Genomic DNA, 26,041 nt, shown 5'->3' on the forward strand with positions numbered 1-26,041 from the left:
TAACTTTAATAATTAATATTTCAACTTAATAATTAAAATATACACATGATAAAGGAAGGAAGGAAAGTTGCGTACGCCAACATATAGTTTTTATATTTATTTATGGTTTATAATATGATTTTAGGGGTTGTTTTTTCTTCTAATTATATAAAGTAAAAATATTAATATTGTCATTTATAAAGATAAAATAATTAAAGTTGATCTAATGGTTTTTAATCAAAGTTATTTTGACTGACCAAGTCTTTTTTTTTCCGACTTTGACAGTAAATATCTTTATTTGTGCTTTATATTAATTGATCAAAGTTATATTAATAAAAAGTACATTTAAAACTCAATCAATTCATATATGTTACATCAAGTTTTATATAACACAAACAAAAAAAATATATGGTCAAAGTTGAAACAAAAAAACTAAAAAAATAATAATAAGATATTTAATATGGAACGGATGGAGTATTACCTAAATAACAAATAATTAATTTAAACTAAAATAATCAAACGATTCATAAATTGAATAATTAATATTTCAACTTAATAATTAAGATATACACATGATAAAGGAGGAAGGAAAGTTCCTTCGACAACATATAATTTTTGTATTTATTTATATATTATGATATGATTTTAAGGGGGTTTTTTGTCTAATCATATATAAAGTGAAAGTATTAATATTGTCATTCTATAAAGATGAAATAATTAAATTAGATCTAATGGTTGTAAATCAAAGATGGAACTCATCCAAAGGTTTTTATTTGTTTAAAAATGCATTTAGGACCTTGTTATATATATATATATATATTGGTAGATAGAAAAAGTTAAATTTAAGAAAAAAAATTTTTTTTTTTTGAAAAAATCAAGTAATTAAGACAATTGTGTTTCTATATAAGGAGATTCAATTGTAATTTTAAACTAGATACAAGAAAAATTAAATCAAGTATAATAAATTGGTATTACAAATTGACAGTTATTTTAAAATACTACAAAACACCAGCGTATTATATCAATACATACAAGTTATCGTCGTTATTATTTTACGAGTATTTTCGTTAATATTTCACATTCACGGTATCACCAACCACCTCCTTGCTGCTGCTGCTTCTTCTTCTTCTTCTTCTTCTTCTTCTTCTTCTTATTCTTCTTCATTTCTGAAATCCAACGCCCGTTGAGAATCACCCATCAAGGAAATTAATTTTTTTATAAAAAAAAACCCTTTAATTAATATTAAAATGGCGGCTGCTTATTATTCTTTCGCATCCACATCATCCATAATAATCCCAACCCGCACCACAACAAATCCTTTATCAGCTTGTTCACCACTTGTGAAACCCAACACACTTTCAAAATCACCAATAATCAAGAGAAAAGGGCCACCTAGCTCATCACTAAACCTGTTAGCAACTTCTTGTAATATTCTTCGCGGCAAAGGATCAAGGGCTCAAATGGGTTCTGTTCAACATGATTATGATTCGGTTGGCTGGTTTGGGAAATATGGTGGCAATAAGTATGTCCCTGAATCCCTGATGTCTGCTCTTGCTGAAATTCAATCAGCTTCTAAAGCAATTTTTACGACTGACCATGAATGCCAGGTAAAATTAATTTTACTTTTATACTTGATCGATACTCAATATAAATAAACAACTTTTGTGTCTCTCGATCAGTCTGCTGTGTGTGTTTGTTTCGTGATAAAAGTACTAAGAGCTCTCGCAGTGGCTGGTTCGTTATCACGAGCTCTTAATTGGTTCGTGTAGGTGTACCGGTGATTCGTGACTCTAACCGAGAACGATTTTGGTCTTTTTTGTTTACAGTGAGCCATGGTTATAAAATAAATAACCGTGGCGTTTTTGAGGTGGGGGAAGGGTGAAAAGAAAATCGCGATCCGAAATTGAAAGGATAAGGGTGATCGGAATTTTACCGATGGATTGACGGGGAAGGATGGTGATAGGAAGTTAGTTGTAGGTTCTTTTGTAACTTGGGTTGGTGAGGTTGATCTCAATTACTCAGATATATACATATGGGAGTAGGTGAGTTCGGGGTAGTTGAGGTTTAAGGTTTTTATACATTTTTAATTTACACATGGGAGTAGGTGAGTTAATTACAAATTTCGTTTTATTGTCCACCGTAGCTTTTGTTTTTAGACCAATCTTAAAAGACAAGGTAAAAAAGATACGTGGAAAAAAGATGATGTAAAGATAAACTGTTAAGAACTAGTGTTAGGTTAAGTAAAATGGTGAAGCGGGTTAAGTGATTTGGTTCACCTAAGGTAAAAGGATAAAAGTGGGGTCCATTTTGTTTATATTATTTGTGTGGTATTTTCATTGGGTATATTGTGAAGTATAGTGACACAATGTGGATAATAATGAGGTATTAAGATCAGAAGGTGAACGGTTAAAGAAGAAAAGAAAAGATAATACTGATGCTGATATGATAAAAAAAATTTAAGTGAAAAAAATTAACGGTTATGAATGGTCTTAACTATTGTTACATTTTTGGTCCAATTTTTTTTCTTAGTCAATAAATTTTGTCAACATAAATAACAACTTTTAAAATTAAAGGCATGTGTCGAGCATGTGAGGATAAAATGGTATGTTTTTATCTATTAAAAAAAAGGGGTAAATGGTTGACAACATCCTATGTATTGTCTTGGTACCCATAACGTACATTGCATAGAACTTATGCTCAGTAAATCACCGTCCTCACAAACAGATTATAAGATATATTCAAAAGTATTCTTTTAAGGCAAAAGAAGTGACAACATCCTTTGAAATTGGTGGAGCTACCTCAAATTCAAATACTGATAATGCCCTAAAAGATTTCCACTTGTCTATTTTAAATAATTATAGCATTACAAATACCCTTTCTATCTATTTGGCAATATTTGAAGTTTTGAACCCATGACCATAAGATAGAACCCTTTGAAAGAAATAATTATGGGATTATCTGTTATTCATGTTATATTTGAGCTTTAATAATTTGAATGTTGCTCTATCAATTGTGTTGCTCAAATGGATATTATTTGTTTTTGTAGCAAAATTCTACTACAATGCACCTTGGGAATATTATTAAAGAGACAAAAGGTATGGTTTTTTTCTTCTTATTACATGTATTGTTTATTTTAATAAGCTTATTTTTAAAACATTACAAGCTAAGTCTTATAGATTATAGATTCATGATAATCAACTACTAACTTTAAAATTGGTTCTATTTTTTAAAATTTGAAAAAGTTTAAGGTGTGTTTAGTTGGGAAAAACATTTCTTGTTTTCTATTTTTGTTTTATAAGAAAACATGAGAAACAAAAAATGCGTTCAAATCATAGTTTTGCAAAAATGTTTTCCATGAGATCAATAAACACTGTTTTTTCTCCTTTTTATGAAAATTTAGAAAATAATTTTTTATCGTTTTACACTTTTCGTTTTCCATTTTTTAAATTTTGAAAGTCTCATTGTTTTTCATTTTTTCTAGTTTTGAACGCGTTTTCAAAATATTCTTTTGTTTTTTAGGAATGAAAAACTTCTTTTATTTTCTAGAAAATTGAAAATAGAAAACTAAAAAATGTTTAACGTGCCCTTATGTTTTCATTTTCTTATAAACAACTAATTACTTTTTTATATTGATTGCAATCCTAAGATTATAAAAAAAACTTATTTAAAACTTGAATTAGTTTAATTTTGATTCCTGCTTATTCTTATACAAGGAATGCATTGAACTATTGAAGTATCTATATATGTATGTTAATCATTAACCTCTTTGGTTCATTCTTATTTGATACTTGATAGAACAATATCAATATCTGTGACTTAGACAAAATATGATATATTCAAGAAAAAAAAAAAAGAACAGTGTAAGGGAGTAAAACATTCAATAGTAGAAAAGGGAGTTAAAAGTTCAAAATGGAATGACTAATGTAAATTCATATATCTTAAATTCTTAATCTAGCGATTTACCCAAAAAAAATTCATATAGCTTGCTAACCGACTATCCTTGTATTATTGAATCTTAAATCGTATTTTTTTTCTTTTCCAACAACACTTAGCTATGATCAAAGTAGTCATGTTTAAACGATTAATTAAATATCTGATAGTTCATTATTTATTTATAATAATTATTAATATTTTATTACGTGTGTTTTGATTGATAGATCAAAATCTAATCATGGACTTTGATATGTTCACAGATGGAAGAACAAAAATTTTTAGCCAAAGTTGTTCCAAAACGCAAATTCCTTTTCAATTACGTAAATTCTACCTCGGCGCGCTATATGTATATTGATTTTGACTCGGCTTAATATTCACCATTGATCATCATTTGTAATCTTCAGTTTAAAGTCATATTAGAAAATCAAGGTTTCTTCATGTTTTAATTTTCTATCTTCATACGGAGTAAATAACTTTAGATTTATTTATTTATTTGTTTTTTACATTAGCTTATAATTTAGTTGATCGAGACTTTAATCATCAAGACTTAGAGGGGAATATCCTCTCTCTACATTATAACTAAATTAATATCAAAGTGTATAAAACTATTTTAATGCATTCTTATTTTTGTATGAATCCTTATATTTGTGTATCCAATATAAGACTTTTAAGTGTATGTAGATACTAATTTTATGATTAAAAATAATATAAATCATCTTCCAAAGACTACTATATTATGGAATAAAACTTTATTTGTAGAATTTCTTACGTAGTTATTTTGATCCAAATAATGCATTACACAACATAAATATTCGTATATAATAGCTTACGTTCTGAGACCCCAAACTCAATATTGAATGTACGTTGTTTGGCAACTCTTAAAACTCCTACCTGTTTGTTTATTACAGATTATCGTATAGTATTTAAAGGGATCTCAGAAGCAATAAAGCAAAAACCTGAAGTTTTAAAGGGACCACTAGCGGATGTGCTTTCAAAGCGGTCTCTCACTTGGGGCTCAGTGTCTACGTCATTGCTACTTGTATATGAACAAACTGTTAAATCTAGAAAGGAAAGACCAGAAGAAATTTCATTTGATGATTTAGTAGGTCTAAAAGATGCCAAGGCTGACGTGAAATTGGTAATTTGACACTTTTTCAGTGACCTTGACTCTTAACTTGTAGATTAATTAACTCATACAATTTTTATGTAGATTTTGGAAACACTCAAAGGGGATCGTCAATTCGTAGAATTTGGAGAAAAATCACCCGGGGGGGTTTTGATTTGTGGTCCAGAAGGCACAGGAAAGGAAACATTGGCCAATGCTATTGCATACGAAGCCAATGTTCCATTTTTCAATGTTTCAGCTGAAGAAATTACAAGGGATGGTGCAACTAAGGGAATTGCAACAATAATAAGTCTATTCTTGGTGGCAAGAATTTACCCGCGATGTTTAATCTATATTAAGGATATAGATGCTATCGATGGAAAGCAAACAACTAGTAAACCTGGTCCGATTTTATTGCAGGTAAACATAACAAGCATATGCACATATATATATATATATAGGGGAGGTGAGAGATTGTCCTCCATTTAAGTTTAGTTGAAAGACCCTGACATTTTAAATTATTAATTAATAAAAATTATAAAGCCCAAAGCATTTATCTATTTATTTTTACCAAATTTTAAAATATTTGTATGTAAGGTGTTATCATTGAAAGCTTAAATGAGCGACAATCTCGTATTCATTTTGTCTAAAATTACATTTAATTTAATTTTCTCTTTGCACACGATTTTTGTCTAAAGTTACATTTAGTTTAATTTTCTCTTTGGCACCGTGTGCATCTTAGCTAGAGGTTTATGGAAAACTGGAAGTTTGTGGGGATTGGTTGTAGATATCATTGATTGGTTGTGGTGAGATGTGGTGTTTAGTCAGATTCTTTACCCCTTTTGAAATAGATGTGCAACCACCTCTTTTCTGCAAGTGATATCAGATTTGCTAAGTGATATTATTTTGCTAATGTTCGAAAAAATAATCAGATTTGCTAGAGTAAAAAAAAGCACAATCTATAGATTAATTATATGATTTAGAATATTGTAATCTAGTGTGATTTTAAATGTATCCCTTTTTTTTTTAACAGCAGAAAGTAACATATTAATAATAAGTGTTAATCGACTAGAAAGATGCTAGTTATCAAGTACAATAGTCTAAAAATACAACTACACATTTTAGACCCATCTCGAAACTTTAAATGTGTCCCTTTAAAACAATACATTATGGAGTATCATTCTTCAAAACATAATCGTTTCATTCATTGCTTTTAATGTTATACGAGTAGCTGCTAACTGATATGGAGAAATGCAACAAGGATGGACATATGGCAATAGTTATCGGAGGTACTACCAAGGAACCTGAGTTGCTGGATCCAAAATTGAGGAATTCTGAACTTTTCTTAAGAGAAGTGCGAGTGGACAAACCAGATAAGGATGCAAGGGAAGGATTTATTGATTTATATTTGACAAAATATACGACACAGGAAAACAAAAAGGAAATATGCACTCTTATCGTTTCAGAAACGGAGGGCTTAGTAAGAAATCATATCAGTAGAGTGTGTAAGCTATCTAAACAAAATGCTTACGAGAAAGGTATGTTTTAGAGCTGGAGATCGAAACATTTTTTCAAAAAGGAAATGATACATCTTCCTAAAGATTAGTCTAAATTTTTAAAATTTTTTTTTTTTAAGACAATGACATGTGTATTCCTCTAAATCACTTTCCTAATTTTATCTCTTCTTTTTTACACAAGTCTATCATCATTTGACTATTTATATAGGAGGAATAATCATTTTCCTTTTTCAAATGAAGCACACTAATGTAGTCGGTTTCTTTTAATTAGATGGTAAGTACGTTACCACTGCAAATGTGATCGAAGCTCTTAAAACGGTCAAGGCAAGTATAACTACTTCGATGGCACAACAAAAGCAGCTCACCAAAGGTACGTTTGTAAACTATACAAATTATATATCAAATAATGAAGCAGATATTTCTTTTAAATGATGGATAGTGATGTCTGTTTTGTTGATTATAGATGGTGAGTACGGGAACAAGGTAAACATTCTTGAAGCTCCTAACTAGAACAGGCAAGTCAAGTATCACAGCTTCAAAAAGTGAACCAATGGCATCAGAAACGCAGTTGGTCAACAGAGTTCATTAGACAGTGATTTTTCTTCAAACTAGCAACATATTTTTACATTTGTCTACAGTCAATCAACTGGTTTTGTAGTCGGGCTTGAAAGGGATAAGGTCATATAGCCATACACGAATGTTAAGATTATACATCAAACTATGATATTTAATTTTGTAAAATAATTTTCCTATATGAAAGCACATCTTTAGAACTTGACCCTAGTACGACAATCACACTAAAAAGATCTTTCATCAGAAAATACCCAAATCATATGAGTAATTCAAAAAACATGAGTAATAGTGTAATACAGCTGGACTATATTAATACTGATACAAGTAACATTACATTAGTAAATAGTAGTGCCTGTCTGCCTGACCTGCTGTTGAAATTTAGCAACTACTGGTCAATTCACTAAGTCACACTTCTGACAGAAAATTTTGTTATATATAACTAGCTAGGTGGTCTATTGCGCTTCGCTATGGATTTTAACATTTTAACAAAGAATGAACATGGTGTAAGTCGACTTCGTTTTAGATTCCAAATCATAAGTTTTATTTAGTCAGTGATTAATCTACCCAAATTACCACATTACTGAGTTATAAGTTTTGTTTGATGATAGTTATAAAGTGTAGCCTTGTACTCTATTCACAGTCTTGTAATTACAACACAAGAAGTTAACAATTACAAAAGTAAACTCTATTTCCTCCAGCAGTTGTGTTTTGTTTCAAAATATGTTGGTATTCCGCTATTTATGCCTTCTTATCTCCCATTAACATCAAACAGGAAACATTAATAGATATAAGATATGTTCCAAATAAAGTTTTTAACTAGATTACCTATGAGTTGCTTATGTTTAATTAAGTAAAAAGAATGCATCAAAGCCTAAATTAGATATTTAATACAATCTAAGGAAATTTCTATTCTCTATAAACTATAATTCATGTGAAGTGTTGTACCTTTTAGCTTCTGATGTGAATTGTTTCAAATTTCATGAGTGTTCTTAGGAAGAAGTTCCGTAATTCATGCTGATTGCTTCTGACTTTGATGATAGCTTTTGAGGACTGAAATTAGTTACATAAGAAGCTGTATGCATATAAATGCTAATTAAACAGGAGGTTATTGTTTAACTTAACTCTTCCACGTAGTTGCTTGTGTCTGAAAATGTTGGATTGATCCCAACCGGAGTTGCAAAGTTGTTTCCAGCTGGAACCGTTCTTAAATAGACCAAAGTAGCTTTTAATTTTGCTTTACCTTCTTAGCTTTCTGTGGCATTATCCCATCTTTACTAAGAATTACAAAACGATGTCAAAGGGCTTCCTTTTCCTTGTTTTTTTCTTCCTATCCTTTCCCCTCAATCTTGCTCTTTTAAACCTCACAAGATCAAAGTACTAACTCTTCTTCAAAATATTGCATATATAGAGATAGTCAAGAAGTAGCTTTTAATTAATTAAATAGACCAAAGTAGCTTTTAATCAGTTTTCATGAATATATATGCACTCGTAATAGTAAAAGATCAGGAAATAAAGTTAGTTATCTCCATCATATAATAAATTATCATATGAGAAATAGGGACAATTACCGAATCAAAAGACATTGAAGATCACATAAACGACTAAACGAGCAACTTTCTTTGTATTTAGACGCATCCAAGGCAAGAACCTAAATCTATATAAATCTTCGACTTTATCATATATCAAGTCAAACGTTAAAACATAATACTCATTATTAAGCTAAAATATATATATGGAATTATGAACTCAAAGGGTGTAGTTTCCAAGGAAATCACATTTGTGCACGTTTTACCTAGACACTGTTTTAATCGATATTTGCTATATCTATATTTTTTTTATCTCTAATTTAACTACGTGTACTTTATTAAAAGCATTAACCCATTTTAAGAATTTAACTCCAAGATACCTTCTCTGTTTAGTTTAAATATTTATCAACTCCTCTAGTTTACCAAAACTGCTACTTCGTATTGACAATAGGCCTAAAAAAATATCTAGAAAATAAAAGGTTTATATATATGTACGCCGTCGAAATAAGGAACCATTGGAATAGATTTCATCTTGAGAGAGTTGAATAAGTAGTAAGCACTGTCTGAAAAGTTTTATACGTCTGCCCTTTCTCAATGCATTTTTTTAAACAAGGTAAAGCAAAGAATAATTGTACCGATTTGCTGAAACCGCCACACCAAGTCTTTGTCACAAGTTCTGAGTGGATATGATCTACCATGATATGCTACTTTTGTCTTGCTGCGAGTGATTGCAAAAAAGAAGCTAGCCAATCGTCGTCTATCACCATCGCCGCCGTCATCACCAATCGCCTTTGTTACCACCAAGAGTATGAATTGAACCAATCACCGATGTCACTGCCGCCACCTCCAATCGCCACCGACGTCGGTACATCGCCATGGCTGCACGCCACCATACCCGTCACCGTCACCACTGCCGCAACCAGAACACCGCCGCATCACGCATGTACGCTTCTAGTAATTTAAAAAATATTTGACATGGCCTTGACAGGTGCCACACAGGGGACAAATAATCTGCATGAAAACGTTGAAAGTATATCATTTCTGGTATAGATCGAGGTGGTGTTTTTAACAAAAAGTCAAAAACGGTTTGTCAAATTTCAGAAACGCAAAGAAATCTACTTAACTGAGCAAGAACTTCTAAACATGATACGGAATATAGATTTCTAAATTCTAAATTGGTGATAATAAAATATATATATATAAATTCGGATCTTAATTCAAGCATCAATTAAACGGAAGCGAAAAGAGAAGGGAGAGTTTGGGTCCTATTGACCAATCAGAACGCGACATGTGTCTAGATAAAAAAAAAAGCGCGGTGGCAATTTCGTAAATAATTTAAAGTTTTGTGAAGCTTGGTCAACTTCAACTCTCAGTGGGTTGGGTCAGCCTGAGTTGGATCAGCTTAGTTTGGGTTAGCTTGATCAGGTTGGGTCAGCTTATGGTCTAGGTGAGTTTGGGTCAGCTTGGGGTCTGGTGAGGTTAGGTCAGCTTGGGGTTGGGTCTGGGTCAGTTTGAATCAGCTTTGGGTCAGGTCAGGTTAGGTCAGCTTGGGTCAGCTTGGGGGGTTGGGTCAGTTTGGGGTCTGGGTCAGGGTTGAGTCAGCTTGACACACAATCTACACAAATGTAGATTATGGGTTTTGGGTCAGCTTGGGTTCTGGGTTGGGTCAGCTTGGGTTCTGGGTTGGATCAGCTTGGGTCAGGTTGGGTTAGCTTGGAGTTGGGTCAGCTTGACACAATTTACACATAATCTACACAAATGTAGATTAATCTACACAAATGTAGATTATGGGTTTTGGGTCAGCTTAGGTTCTAGGTTGGGTCAGCTTGGGGTTGGGTTAGCTTGGCACAATTTACACATAATCTACACAAATGTAGATTATGGGTTTTGGGTCAGCTTGGGTCACGTTGGGTCAGCTTCGGGTCTGTGTCAGGTTGCATCAGCTTGGGTTCTGGGTCAGGTTGGGTCAGCTTGGGTTTGGTCAGGTTGGGTCAGCTTGGGGTTGGGTTAGCTTGACACAATTTACACATAATCTACAGGTTTTGGGTCAGCTTGGGTCACATTGGGTCAGCTTCGGGTCTGTGTCAGGTTGAATCAGCTTGGGTTCCGGGTCAGGTTGGGGTTGGGTTGGGTCAGCTTGGGGTTGGGTTGGGTTAGCTTGGGGCTGACCAACCAAGCTGACCCAGAACCTGGGATGACCAAACTGACCCAAGCTGACCACCCAAGCTGACCCAGAACCTAGGCTGATCAAAAGTTTGATTAATTTACAAAAATGTCACCGCGCAATTTTTTTTTATAAACGACGTGTCACACTCTGATTGGTTAATATAACATTCTCTCCCTTCTCTCCTTAACACACCTTCTTATTTGATCTCTCTCATATATATATATATATATATATATATATATATATAAATCCGGATCTTAATTCAAGCATCAATTAAACGGAAGCGAAAAGAAAGACCGGAGCCGAGAAGGGCCCCAAAACAATCAGTGTGTTTGGTACAATGGAATGGAAATGATGGAAAAGGAATTAGAAAGATTTTATATGTTTGGTTGCGATGAAGAATGGGAAAGAGAATTGAGAATCGATTCCATTCTCTATACATTGTAGAGAATGGATGAGAATGAAATAATATTTTTTTTTTATAATGTTATATGTATTAAATTTAATATTTATTTAAAATTTTGTATTTTTCATATTTTCATTCTCTGTTTGTACCAAACGACGGAATCCATCCTCTTTTCAAATACTCATTTTCTTTCCGACTATATTCATTATCTATTACATTTTCATTCTATTCACTCGTACCAAACCCCCCCTAAATATAAACCTTAAAAGCAAAAAGTTTAATACATACAAAAATACAATCAATATAGTTAAACTTATGGAGACATGAATGACAACAACTGAAGCAAGTTCTACTTCATAATGGATTGGAATCCAATGGGAGAGATGCACTGATAAACACAAAAACGGAAACATAAAAATATGCTCATCGATGTACATTGATCATGTATTCTTGTGCTAGGTTCCGTATTCGTGCAACATTGTATATGTATCCATATATATGTATATAAATTCTATATGGAAAATCCTCTAATTAACTTACTCATTAAGATGGGAGCACATCAATTCCACTTGATCCTTGATCTAAAAAGAGCCATTTCAAGATAGGCAAAAGATCAGAATATAGAACACCCGAGCAGTTGCATACACGTACATCTGGAGACAATCAGACTTGCCTTTCATGCCATACAGTATACACATATATGGAGGCGAGCTAATTATAGGATGTGGCGCTTAGTTTTTAGGTTTTTCAAGCCCACATCAGAATTAATTGTTTTAAGCCCATAAAAGTTTTTAAAGGTCCATTTATTTTCTATCACTCAAAAGGTCCATATTTTGGTATTTAATTGTAACAACTAGACTACGAATGTATTTGCGTAAGTGGTCGCCTCTTGTAACAACAAACAAGTAAACTATGATGGCAATGAGAAGGTTATTATCGGGGATCTCAATTTTCATTGGCTCAAGCATTCTCCATACCAAACAAACAAACAAATATTACACAAGTTGTCAAAAAAGACTACTCCCCCTAGTGAGCATACAAAAAAATGGATCCTTTTTCTCATCATTAACCCCGTCTCTTGGCTTCTTTGGAAACGCCATGTCATTAGCATTCGAAGGTTGCGGTCTCTTCACAGTTATAAATGCAACTTTCTTTTTTGGTTCAGGTTTAGGTACTGGAGGATCTGAGGGAGCCAATAAACTGGAGCTCGGTAACTGTTCGGGTCCTAGGGTCTTGATGGAAGGAGATTGGACACCCGAAAGATCTTTTGCATCACTTTGACAGCCAACTTCTTTGCAATCATTAGTAAGACCCTCCGGTGAAGAAAGACTGTCCATGTTGATGGGAGTGGTACCTTTTTCGGGAGTCCGGTCCGCTATTGTATCCACTGGTTCATTGTCTAGATCAATGAAGCATATCTTATATATAAAATTATCAAAGGCATTCAAATAGACAAGGAAAAAGCAATATAAAATTTGTAGCTAGTCTTAAGGTTACTTAAAATCAGAATGCTAACCCATTTCGGTCTTATTTCCATATTAAGGTAACCATTGTTTGTTGTGAAAGAAAAAAACCCCTGAACTTGCGACAAAATTGAAAAAAAAATCCTCAAACGTTGAAATTTTGGATGAAAACACTCCAAATTTTCAGGAAAAACCACATTAACTTTATGTTTTAGGGTCGACTATTACCTGCTATCTTAGTTAACCATCTTATTCTCTTGCCAGCAACCATAAAACTTCGATGCAAACACTCAAGAGTTTCAAAATAACAATCTTGACTATATTTTAACACATGGCTGATATATATTATAATAAAAAAAGGCTTCGATAAAACACTCCCAAGAGTTTAAAAAAAAAAAACAAAGTTGACTATATTTGAACACAGGGCTGACCTAGTATTTGGATATCGATTACCTACTATCAAGGTTGAAGATTACCCTAAATCAAAATTTTCTGTAGTTTGAGGTTTTTTATAGTGCAAACAAATTTAGCTACCTTTTATGCATAGAAGTGAGTACTAACCCAAATTTACCTCCAAGGATTATTTCTATACTTTGATACTCCACTGCAGATAAACCTTGAGTTACAACACCATTTTCTATTGTCCCTGGAAGTTTGTTTTCCGGTTCACTCTTCCGCTCGAGTAAGATGAACTTATCAGTTTCCCAGATACACTCCAAAAAGACAGCTTCCTCATTTTTCGGGTAATATTCCCTAAAAACCTAAAAATTATTCACACAAAAAGACGGTTTACAAGGCTATAAGATTAAACCAGATAAAAAGATAATTTATCATGAGAGAAATGAAAAATACATCAATTCCTTCTTGATTCAGTTTAATAGACTGCCGCTTATGGGATAGAGATGAAACCATGTTGAATACTGAAACAACGTCAAGTAATATCTGCTCAAAGATAAGATCGCATCATCATGTGTGAAGCGTACAACTAATTACATGTAAAACTGTAGCATGCTGCATGCATACCATTGCATAAATAATAATACCAATAAATACTAAAAAAGATCATAAAGACAATAATCATCATAATATTAAAGTGGTGCTTACTTGCTGGGTCAAAACTCGAAAACGTGCAAGCAGGGCCAACACAGTCGTGGAAAAACCCATGAAGAAGGATCGAGCAAGCAAAGTAGATATTTCTCTTCGAAAGGTCAAGGAGATGAACAAATAATTGCATGATAATATATATACAGTACAAACAATTCAAACTAAAACAAATCAGAACTATAGCCAAGAGTATATGTAGTAGTGTCAGCAGTAACATAAGCTTCCACACGCAAAACAAAATTGCTTGAAAAGTATGAGGGTCGCATGTTCCAACTAAGACCATAAAGGCTACAATAATACCTTGTGAATTACGCATGTATGCCATACAAATAGATCAACCGGTACCGCCGCCACTATGACCAAGGTCTAACATGTGAGGTTATTTGGGTTAGGTGATTTGCAAGCGTCCTTCCCTTGCGGGTGGAACTGGCTAGTACCAAAATGGTACCAGGGATCAAGGGGTTCCCTCCAAACTACCCATTTTTTTCCAGATGAATACCAGACAAGAAAAAAAATAGCATATGAAAAGCTTAATGAATAATATGAAACAGATGAAAACACAAAGTACTCGAGTATTTTGGAAAGTAGGATACATAGCTGCCTTTACCATAGGCTCAACCATCTGCAAAAAAAGCAGCAGATATTATTAGATGGTAGTTCATAAACAAGTCCAAGGTTGTAAATATCGGTTATCGGTTTCTTATCGGCCGACCCCCGATAAGCGATATATCGGGGATATATCGGATACCCTAAAATGTAAAGGAATTTATCTAAAATTTATATATATACTAACAAATAAACAATTTGTAATGCAATACATCAATAATTAGAATATAAAACTATAGAAAAGAAAATAATTACAATTAAAGTTTCGAAATTTAAGTATCTATAGCCTATATTTAAAAGGGAAAAACGGTAGTAAAGAAAGTAATTACAATTTACAACTAGAATTTAAAAGATTATTAAAGATAAACTCAAAAATTAAAGAATTAATTAAAAATCAGCTAGAAAAAATTGATTTAAAGAAAGTAATAAACCCTAATATTTGATAAAAACCCAGTTTTTTTTTAAAAAAAAATTGGTCATTTTTTTTTACCAATATGGACCGATAAGTGCCGAGTTTGACCGACTAAAACGATAAATTGCCCGATAAGTCATTTTTCTTATCGGTGAAGGGCCGATAACCAATATATCGCCGATATATCGGCCGATAAATCCGATATTTACAGCACTGAACAAGTCCATCTGACAACACCACTTCTACACATAAACAACTCAAAAATGTCTAACATATACAAGATTATACTACTAGCGATAATATACTTCAATTAATCATACACCAACTGGGTTGGATCAAGTGGTTGGAGCCCTTGCCTCTGGAGGCAGAGGTCAAGGATTTAGGGTTCAATCCTCATGCCCAGCAAGACCCGAGGTCCTTTTTTACCTTAGGTAAAACCTGGAAGCAGCCTCTATACCTTGGGTAGCGGTGAGGCTGTCGACGTATCAACCTCCCTCATACACCGTCGAAGACGGTATTGGGACCCAAAACCCGTGGAAGACGGAATTAGGTGTTACTTGCTTGCTATTTTTAAATACTATACTTCAGATAACAATGATAAAAGTTAAATGGGTTCGGTGATGGCTGTCAAATTACGTTTACACTTTGGTCTTTGCCCATTCTATGTTGGTAAAACAGACAACATCAGTATGGAAAGCACCGTCTGCACAAATTATAGGATATATGTATTTTCGATCTGTCATGACTAAGTAAAACCAAAATGCGTGAACGGTTGTGAACGTAAGTAATGGTGAACTTATATGATTCTAATGAAACCTTTGTAAGTTTCTTAAGTCACTCCTCATATATTATCCTGAATCATTCCACTAACAAACTTCAAAACCCAACCTAAGGGGCATAAAACTTGCAGAGCTACACCTATAATAGCCGTAACAACTTAGGACAGACACGACAAGTTTCAAGCCATTTAACTATTTTCATGGATAATACGAAAGATATCAGGGGCGGACCCGTAGAGTCTTCTTCAATATCAAATGTTTTCATGGGAGCCACACTCTAGTATATTATAAATTCGTGCTTTCTGAAACTATAAGAAGTACCTGTGAAAGTAGACGTGCAGCACCCAGAAGTCGCACCAGAAAATTATGTTTGCCACCATCACCCTTTCTTCTCTTCAAACTGGGGGATATAAAATGTCAAATTCAATACAAAAAGGTTGCAGTGTTTGCACTATATATAATGAGCAAACAGGTTTGCCTTGAACTTTTCTTACATGGAAAGTCACTTAATATCCATCCTGCCCCAGAAAGAATTTAATCTATTCATACCATCCTTGAACTGACTACCTCACCCCATATCCATTCAAAACCAGACTCACTGATAAATGTTTCTTTACAATTTAAAATACAATTTATATTTGGATAAAATAACGACCGTAGCAAGTTGCAGCCATTTTATCTACTGCCAGAACTAAAGTACAAGAGCTATTAGTAGCCATTTCTCCATCTCCTGCAGAAGCTAAAGATAGTTGCATATTGCCACACGTATCATTTCCTCTTTACGTTATGTGTAAAGCAAAACCATATTAATCGAAGCTACTAAAGACAAATTACTAATGCACACCCGATGTTTTTATTGCAAATTTTATATTGCGGCAGAACCTCAGATACAGGACTTTTGAGCCACACCCCATATACTTTCCAAATCTAAAAAAGATTTGGCAACACACCCATTTATTAACACCCCACATTCACTTCATGTGAGCAGGGTGAGATAACACCCGACAAAAAGCATTCCATTGCCTTCTCTTATAAGCAACAAGGAATGTAAATCAGAAACGTGGATTCAGACATAAACAGACTAAACCAGCTATAACTAATTTCATCATCAAAGCGTTTAAGGGTAATCGATAGCCATTTTAACTATAAAGCAATACTTTTTTCTCTTTGGATAAAAAGGATTACCCTTTTGAACTATACAACAATCTTTGATCCACCTTCACAAACAAAGGAATGTAAATCAGAAACATGGATTCAGACATAAGAGAACTAAATCAGCTATAACTATTTTCATCATCAAAGTGTTTAAGGGTAACCAATTGCCATTTTAACTATAAAACAATAATTGATCCACCTTCACAAACAAAGTATATGACGCCATGTCAGTTTCATTTGAGGAAGTTATACTAAAACAAAAATGAACAAAATGAGTAGCTATACCTTTCCAAGAGCTGCACTTTTTGCTTCGGTCGATTGCCATTGATAACAAGAAAACATGAACTAACAATTTCCTCCAGGTTAGTCGCTTGAAGAAGCTTACAGTCTCTCCTCACCTACATTACAACAACTCTCGTCACAAAACTCGAGAAAATGCAGCCTCTAGGTACAATGCTACCATTTATTCTAAGGGTTATGGTTAGCAAAATCCTATAAAGAAAAGCGCTTTTACATAAAGTAAACTTTTCGAGTTTGGCAGGCCTATCTACTTAGTAAATATCGCACATGGGCACCGAAATACATAAGACGGAATAACGACAAAGTAAGGTAAGGTATACCTTCAGCAAGTATTGGAAATATGAGCTTCTTCTATGTTGGTTTTTATTCTTGTGAATGATTCTATCAAGCACGCCTAACTCTGACTGAAACTGACTTATAAAAGATTGTAACCTTGTTTCAACTTCAGCATCCATATTATTAATATTATTGTATCTATAACATAAATGAAAAGGAAAAAAAAAATAAACAAGATAATATAAGTTGGTCAATATATACACAATAGTATAGGTTGTATCTATGATCATAAGTGTTTAAGTGTGTATATGTGTGTGTGAGAGAGAAGCATAGTGATAGGGTTTTCATACCTTGTTGGTCTGTCGGGGTGCCACCGGCCGATTGTTCTGTGCTGGCGTCGGCGATAGTGGCGGAGGTGGGAAAGAATGGATATGTTTGGGCCGTAATTTTTTTATTTTATGCATGTGATGAAAGAGCCCATTCATGTTTGGGTTAATGTCGGATTATCAAGTCCATAACTAAATAAAATGATAAAATTAGAAAGTTGAAACCGATGCCGTTAAAAAAAAAAAGAAAGAAAGTTGAAACGGATGTTTTGATTGTTTTCAGAAGCAGATCAGATCTCATACCGGTCTATAATACTATTAATGAAATATTTTCAATATACATTGCTTAACTTTTAAAATAATTATATTACCTTTTTTAAATCAATTATTTTTACATTCGTCATCGCACTATTATCATCAAGACTTTGTTCTCACGTATAATACTATTAATGAAATATTTTCAACATACATCGTTTAACTTTTAAAATAATTGTATTACCTCTTTTAAATCAATTAATTTTACATTCATAATCACACTGTTATCATCAAGACTTTATTGTCACGTATGTTTTCTTACATACAATAAACATAATTTCGAGTTGTTTACATAAAATACACATAACTTTATTTATTTACCACTATAGACATTCTTTCAAAGTTTGTTACATTCCAGGATACTAATCACTTTTTCTATTCATTTGTTTTTATATTACTCTATAATACCTTTATTGAAATAAATTACAACATAGATACTCTAATCCTTAAAGAACCATATTAACCCCTCTTAAGTCAATTAATTTGCATTCACCACCACGCCACCACCACCATCACTGTTGTTACAACTTCGTCGTTGACGCTATCACCGTCGCATCGCGCAGACATCCGTCTAGTATTTTTCTATTCATTTGTCTTTTTATTTACTTTTTACTTTTTTTCCCTCTTCTTATAGAACCAAACTCGAAATATATTGGAAGTGTTTATCACATATTCACATCTTTTCAGAAACACGTTTATATTTTAGTGTTTATGATATAACAATTTTGTAAGAGAATCTTCAATGGTAGATCTTGAATAGTTTTTTTTAGAAAGATATAAGAATTTGTAAGAGATTTTTTATAGAAAACCTTAATCTCCAATGATAAAAAGATTTTTAAAGCTTGAAACTAAATAAAAAATAGTACAACAATAGGCTCAATTAGGAACTTATAGGTCGATGGTTATCAAACTTCTCTCACATTCTAAAAATTGTTATTTTATTTAGTTTCAAACTTTTACAAGTTTTTTGTCATTGAAAATAAAACTTTTTTCATAAAAACCTTTTACATATTCTTACATGTTTTTTCTATAAAAATACTATTCAAAATTCACCATCAGATGTGCTCTAACAACTTTAAGTATTGAACTATCTATTATTTATGATTTTTCTTTTCATAAAAGTATAATTAAAACCTTAATTTACGTACTATATCCTATTATAAGTATCTCATACATTTACTAAAAAGTTTTGGCTAAGAGGGCCGTGCATTTGCACGGCTAATAATTCTCTAGTACGTATATTGGAAGTGTTTATTACATATTCACACCTTTTCAGAAAGACGTTTATATCCTACATTCCATACAAAACTTCCATCAGTCACTTGTATATACATGACAAGTTCCCCACCTAAAAAAAAAGAGACAAAATTAAAACAAACCAAACCCTTTTAATCCCAAAAGAAAGAAAAATGAAAATGGTGGCTGCTTCTTTCACACCCACACTCCCAACCCACACAGCCACCATTTCCAATCCATCCTCTTCATCTTGTTCACCATTTCTGAAACCCAACTCACTTTTACAATCACCTCTTAAGAAAATCGAGCCCAGCTCACCAAACCCATTTACAGTTTCTTGTGTTCTTGCTAAAGAATCAAGGGTTCAAATGGGTTCTGCTCAAGATGATTCCTTTGCCCTCCAACGACCCGATTCGCTTGGCCGGTTTGGGAAATATGGTGGAAAGTATGTCCCTGAAACCTTGATGTATGCTCTTTCTGAACTTGAATCAGCTTTTAAAGCCCTTTCTACGGACCATCAATTCCAGGTTATTTTATTATTTATTTACTTATAGACAGTTGATACACATTTGTTATTTTTGGTTATTAATCTTTGGGTTTTTACAGTCTGATTTTGTACACGTGTACACTTTACAGTTGATTAAGGCTTAAAGTTTAAACTTGTGTTTGAATATGGGTTTGAAAGTAAGTATTTAATAATTGAATAATCCTAGCCACAAAAATAAGAAAATAACATGTGGATGTGCTTCTGCAATTTGTAATATTAATTATTAACAATCTTTGTCTACAAATGTTGTTGTGGCTAGTGTTTGACAATTTTGAACTGCCTAAACTAGTTATTCATATAGTGTTGTAAAAGTTTAGTTTTGTTGCAGATTACTTGCTTCAAAATGCACATCGAAACACTCCCATAAAAAGTTGGAAAATTTGTTCAATATTACTTTTCAGTCGGACAGGACTGTGTGTCCATGTCAAAAGTTTAAATGTGTGCTACCTTGCATAAGTTTGCAGTAATTGGTGTATGATGAAAGCTCTTCGCTGCGAAAATCTTAATTTCTACGTTTACAAATTATGTGAATGCAGGAGGAATTAGATGGGATTTTGAAGGACTATGTTGGTAGGGAAACCCCTCTATATTTTGCAGAGCGACTTACAGAACATTATAAGCGTCCTAACGGTGAAGGACCCGAAATCTATCTTAAGAGGGAAGATCTTAATCATACTGGTGCACATAAGATAAATAATGCGGTTGCACAAGCTTTGCTGGCTAAGAAGTTAGGGAAAGAGCGAATCATTGCAGAAACTGGTGCTGGGCAACATGGAGTTGCAACTGCCACTGTATGTGCACGATTTGGGTTGAAGTGTATTATTTATATGGGTGCTCAAGATATGGAAAGACAAGCCCTTAATGTGTTCAGGATGAAGCTCCTTGGAGCAGAGGTTTGTTTGCTATATTCCTTTTCATATTAATGCAAAGTACTCAATATTAGACTAGAGTTTATATCATATCCTGTTAACTTTTAAAAATGATTATTTGGGCTACAATAAGATATTAGTTGTTGAAACTGTGTTATCTTGTTTGATTAAATTTATGTAAGATAGAACCTGCCTTTCTTCGAAATTTGCATCTAGATGTGTCCTTGCTTTACCCATGGTAATATGGTATACCACTAGGCACTAGAGGTGGCAAAATGGGTGGGTTTTAGAACCGGGTTTAAATGTTCTATATTTATATACATTTTATGAGTTAGTGGCGTTATTGCAATGATGTGTGTTTACCATGCATACAGTAAATATTCTATAATTATAAATGCCTGATCTTGTTCTACTCACAACATACCTCCGTTATTGCTAGATGGACGCAAATGAGAACTTTTACTCATTGTCCTGTGATTTTGTGAACAGAAATTTGTTGAACGGATATTTGTAATTGCTCTAGTGTAAGATATTCAACTCGTATACTGTGAGACCAACTTTCTAGATAGAAGTTAGCCTTCAGATGATTGTATTGTAATTGTACCACTTAGGATAGCTGAAGATAAGGATTATAATGAGATGTTTGCATGTGCTGCAAAAGTAATTATTGTGACTTGATGTCCACATAATCAGTTCTGCAATATTCGGTAAAACTCAGTCTTTAATCATTTTTTTTAGGACGATAATAATCATATATGTAGAGGTGGACAAAGAAACAAAGACTTTCTATGAAATAACTGATTTCTGAACAAATATGTGAAACTACATAGCTGTCTGTAACTTTAATCAGTTTGATTATCTGACGATGTAATTATCTGATTACAGGTGTTTATATATTTACTCTAAAAAGACACATCCATACATTTGCTTTTCCATATGAGATGTTATTATGGTATCTTGATGCAAAAAATCTACACCAACTTCTACCTAGATCTTGAATGGTCTGAAGAATAGCTTCATGTTTCTCTATCTTTAAGTAAAAAAAATGAATTAAGTAACACCCAACGCCGTCTTCCACGGGTTTTGGGTCCCAGTACCACGACGGTGTATGGAAATGAATGTGATAAATATTCTCCTAAGTCCCAACTTTCAGTTGGAGAAGCTTATTTTCATTTAAAGATTCCATGATTACTATTTTGAGTAAATAGATACAATTTCATTTCTAGTTTAGCTTTTAACGTGAAATTTTGCTACAACATAGAGGTACTAATTGCTAAATTCAATCCAGTTAGTTATGGGAGGTCAAATAAAAGATTTAGCTAATAGGGGGACTGGTCAAACCGATTGAAAGCCACCTGAAGTCTATTGTATTGCATACAACATCTTAAATCAGTTTAGTCAAAGATTTAGATCACTATTGTAACAAATTTGCAGTATTGCTTGTTATCTGTAAAAATGTGTAATTGGCAAAAAAGTTTTTGTGGGTCAACCTACCCCACCTGGCTCGTTTCAGCAGGTACTTGAAATTGACCCAGCTTGACCTGAACAATTTACCCAAACTTCCCATCTTGCCATGTGCCCATGTATACTGTGACGTAATATAAGCTGATGCTTCATCTGTTCATCCGGCCATTCACAGCGATTGTTAACATTTTATAGGTTAGAGCAGTTCATTCGGGGACAGCCACACTAAAGGATGCAACATCAGAAGCCATACGAGACTGGGTGACCAATGTGGAAACTACCCACTACATCTTGGGCTCTGTTGCAGGCCCACACCCTTACCCCATGATGGTAAGGGACTTCCATGCAGTGATTGGTAAAGAAACAAGAAGGCAGGCGTTGGAAAAATGGGGTGGAAAACCAGATGTTTTGGTTGCTTGTGTTGGTGGGGGATCAAATGCTATGGGCCTGTTTCATGAGTTTGTTGATGACAAAGAGGTTAGATTGATTGGAGTAGAGGCTGCGGGTTTTGGCCTAGATAGTGGAAAACATGCAGCAACCTTAACAAAAGGAGAGGTCGGGGTGTTGCATGGAGCCATGAGTTATCTGTTGCAGGATGACGATGGGCAAATCATTGAGCCTCATTCTATTAGTGCAGGGTAAACTGAACATTTGACCTTCCTTTCGTCTACATTAGATGTGGCAAAATAGATGGGTTGGGTAATGATCAAAATGTTTCGGTCAAATTAGGTCTGGTTTGGGTTTGAGGCAAAACACAAAGGTATATTGCTTTTGTTAAAGAATAATTATTGTGTCATATGATCATGATGATTTATGAGTTTTAACAAGGATCTTAACCTTTGAGCAAGTTTGACATGTTTCCTTTTTACCCATCAGAGTTTAAACATTGCCTGAAACAACTCATCTACAATATAATGGGCTGAAATTGCCACCTTTAGTCTAAATGTTTCCGGGTTGCCTGCTCCTTTCACTACATGTTTCTGATTAGTCACCTCTTCTTGATGTTAAATCATGGTGCGTTGTAGGCTGGACTACCCAGGAGTTGGACCAGAGCACAGCTTTCTGAAAGATCTGGGTCGGGCTGAGTATCATAGTATCACTGATGAGGAAGCATTGGAAGGTACGTTTATTATTCACAGGGTATTTTTACATGCATCATTACAGCTACAACAAAACAAAATTGATTATCAGAGTTAATAAAATTACTTATTTATCCTCTCTTTTAGCCTATTCTAGGAAATATTTACTGTCTATTCAGAAGATAATTCTCATCTGGGGAAGTCCATTCTTTTATCAAATACTATTGTCATCAATCTGTCTTATTAGACAAGCTCTCTCGGTATTCACTTTCAGTTTGTGTATCAAAGCACCCCTTAATGATCTTAAAAAGTGTCGTTTTCTTCTCTAGAACCACGTTTCCTTTCAGTATTTTGCATTAGAGAGTAATTGTTTTTCTTTTATTCTTGTGTTCTTGTAAATGCAGCTTTTAAGAGACTATCGAGATTAGAGGGAATCATCCCAGCTCTGGAGACATCTCATGCACTAGCTTATCTAGAGAAACTATGCCCAACCTTACCTAATGGCACCAAAGTTGTTCTTAACTGCAGTGGCAGAGGAGACAAAGATGTTCATACGGCCATCAAGCATTTGCAGGTTTGATGCTGTAGCATCAAGAGGTCAGAGACCATAAGAGTCATAATACTATCGGAAAAATTTGTTATATGTTCTTTGTTTCTTTCTTGGATGACAAATTACAGAACTCACACCTTACTATCATGTTTGTTCAAGACATTGATTTTCTTGTTCCTTTTCTATCTGCATTTTATGAGCAAAGTCTCATCTTCAGATGTAAAATTCACACTCATGTGTGTGCTTGCGTGTATAAATGATTTCATACATCTTAGATGATAAACCATATAGAACACTAATTTTATTTCATCCAGTTTTATGAGAAACATGCTTTAAAAAGGTAATCATTTTGTTTTTGGATGTTTAAAGTAAGCAGAGAAGCAATTCAAGGAAATGAAATGGCTGAGAAATTGTGAAGAATTCCACAGTTGATGACTACACGAATTGACGTCATTATTTCAAGTCTGTTGGTTTTTTCCTTTCTTCATATTTGTTACTGTATTACAGTTTCTTACTTGGCTGCATTTTTTACTCGAAATTCATCCCCAAGATGCGTGTGTGTGTGACTGTAAAGAGCCATTAATCTCAACCCGAATCCTCTTCGGCAGGAATATCTTGACCATGTCATTATATAAAATGGACTATTAATCCGTTACTCACAAAGAGGAAATTCAGAGAAGTCCATGCTGTCATGATGCACACACTATATACTTATATAGTATATCAGTGTACACTTAAAATGTCAACAGAGGCACAGAGCACTTCACAACTCAAAAAACAACAAAATTAGCATAATCCAACTTAAGAAACCATGAGCCTAAATCAAAAACTTCAGTGCAAAAACACGTAAAGAAAATGGATGAACAAGGTGATCGTTGATGATGATGTCAAACGGACACCAGTGAAGATCAAAATCGGCAGTGGATTGAAGTGAAATTAACAAAAGGCAAGTAGTTCAGTGTCGGCTTGAACAATTTCCATGTCCTGTTTTCCTAGACTCACAAGTGCTTCTATACTACCATCCCCATTCGGGCCATCCATCAGTATAAAGCTGTTCTTGCCTACATTTCCAGCAAGAGTTACTTTAACGGGCTTTCCCCATCCAAAGTCGATACCATATGTAGGATACCCACATACGCTTGTACACACATAATAATCCTTCATTTTGTTTCGCTGCCCTTCTGCATAATCTTCAGAAAAATTGTTCAAAATGTGCCCATAGATAGTTTGGATATCTTTTATGCCTCCAATTTCCATCTTTTTCTTCCTAAGTTCGCCAATTATATACCCGGGATTCATTTCACTTTCGTTTCTCGTTTCAACATCCAACATTGAGAGAATATTTCCAATGCTGTTTTCAGGCAAGGGCTCGATCATTTTCCTTCTTATGTTGACAGCAATGCTAATACCTGTGGGTTTATAAGGGCCTGAATTATTTTTAGTAGCTGCTGCCACAGAATATTTATAAAGTAACCAAGTCAAAGCTTCAACACGAGTAGGGTTCATGATGGGTTGTCCGCATTCCATAGACATGGCCATGGCTTTGAGTTTAAGGTCGTTTATCTTTGAGCCCGGGAACATGAAACTCCTTGTGACACAATCCTTTGGGGTATCGATATAGACTCCTGAGAAATTTATGTTAGTATGTTCACAAGTAATAAAATGAGGGTCAATGAGAATCTCAGGTGTATCTTTTTTGGAGCAAATTCGTGTCATTTTAGCCCAGTCGCTAAAGAAATGGTACAGACTACTACCATCTGCTATCTTGTGAGATAACGACACTGCCACCGCTACTCCTCCACATTCAAAATGATTGACTTGAACTGCTAGAGGGATCACACTGTTGTTTAGAAGATGATCATCACTTTGAAGGTTTATGCTGTTAAATACTCGACCGTATGGAAAACATTGGTTGAGATCATCATGTTGTGAGTTTTGGAGATATTTCATGAGCGTGCTATTAACAGATGCTTGTAGAAAGTCAACTCCCTCGTCGTTGCAATCAACATAGGTCGGGGCCATTTTTGCATACCTACCAGCGAAAGGGTAATATTTTGTAAGAGTTTGAGATAACGAGTTCTTGAGTTCAAGCATTTTATCATGGGAACTAGGATATGTGCCCGTGTTTTGGTAGAATGTAACTAGCGGAGTGAATGTGCTTGTAACAATTTGATCAAGCGACGAAAGATTGTATGCTCTTCGGTGAGGAGGAGTTGGAGAGGAAGGTTTGATCAGTTCTCGTGAGACAATTGTGTGAATTCGCCTTCTACCAAGTAACACTATTAGACTATTGATTATTGTCATCTTCACAATGGAAGGGCTAGCTTTTTGTGATAACACCATTGTGATTTCTC

At 34.0% G+C, this 26,041-nt stretch overlaps 4 protein-coding genes and 1 long non-coding RNA gene across 8 annotated transcripts; 2 read left to right on the forward strand and 3 right to left on the reverse strand.

Moving 5' to 3' along the window:
- Nucleotides 1-875: 875 nt before the first annotated feature.
- LOC122593743 lies at nt 876-11,874 on the reverse strand. Of its 4 annotated transcripts, none has more exons than XR_006322861.1 (3): nt 11,747-11,874; nt 8,053-9,644; nt 876-1,145 (listed from the first exon to the last, which is right to left on the reverse strand). It is a non-coding gene; the product is annotated as an uncharacterized LOC122593743 (long non-coding RNA). The 4 variants fall into 4 exon arrangements; XR_006322864.1 differs by lacking the exon at nt 876-1,145 and adding an exon at nt 4,898-4,973; XR_006322862.1 differs by lacking the exon at nt 876-1,145 and adding an exon at nt 7,300-7,472.
- On the forward strand, nt 1,126-7,307 carry LOC122593742 (probable inactive ATP-dependent zinc metalloprotease FTSHI 3, chloroplastic). Its single transcript, XM_043766188.1, has 7 exons — nt 1,126-1,586; nt 3,026-3,074; nt 4,821-5,050; nt 5,123-5,437; nt 6,249-6,555; nt 6,806-6,904; nt 6,998-7,307. The coding sequence occupies exons 1-7, from the start codon at nt 1,227-1,229 to the stop codon at nt 7,042-7,044; spliced, it is 1,407 nt and encodes a 468-aa protein (XP_043622123.1). The 5' UTR covers nt 1,126-1,226; the 3' UTR covers nt 7,045-7,307.
- Nucleotides 11,875-12,119: 245 nt separating the features above from the next.
- On the reverse strand, nt 12,120-17,735 carry LOC122592821. The gene is made up of 9 exons (XM_043765136.1): nt 17,652-17,735; nt 17,346-17,499; nt 17,011-17,123; nt 15,892-15,970; nt 14,367-14,395; nt 13,774-13,867; nt 13,522-13,611; nt 13,241-13,430; nt 12,120-12,605 (listed from the first exon to the last, which is right to left on the reverse strand). Exons 2-9 carry the CDS (start codon nt 17,478-17,480, stop codon nt 12,214-12,216), a joined length of 1,122 nt encoding a protein of 373 aa, XP_043621071.1. The 5' UTR covers nt 17,481-17,499; nt 17,652-17,735; the 3' UTR covers nt 12,120-12,213.
- A 1,552-nt stretch (nt 17,736-19,287) lies between these two features.
- On the forward strand, nt 19,288-23,912 carry LOC122592506 (tryptophan synthase beta chain 1). The gene is made up of 5 exons (XM_043764750.1): nt 19,288-19,705; nt 20,262-20,618; nt 22,254-22,696; nt 23,084-23,178; nt 23,542-23,912. The coding sequence occupies exons 1-5, from the start codon at nt 19,352-19,354 to the stop codon at nt 23,715-23,717; spliced, it is 1,425 nt and encodes a 474-aa protein (XP_043620685.1). The 5' UTR covers nt 19,288-19,351; the 3' UTR covers nt 23,718-23,912.
- Nucleotides 23,913-24,623: 711 nt separating this feature from the next.
- LOC122591990 (deacetylvindoline O-acetyltransferase-like) lies at nt 24,624-25,991 on the reverse strand. The gene has a single exon (XM_043764207.1). The coding sequence runs from the start codon at nt 25,989-25,991 to the stop codon at nt 24,624-24,626; it is 1,368 nt and encodes a 455-aa protein (XP_043620142.1).
- Nucleotides 25,992-26,041: the final 50 nt, after the last annotated feature.

Source organism: Erigeron canadensis, chromosome 3, assembly GCF_010389155.1.
Source record: "Erigeron canadensis isolate Cc75 chromosome 3, C_canadensis_v1, whole genome shotgun sequence".
In the NCBI taxonomy this organism is placed as follows: Eukaryota; Viridiplantae; Streptophyta; class Magnoliopsida; order Asterales; family Asteraceae; genus Erigeron; species Erigeron canadensis.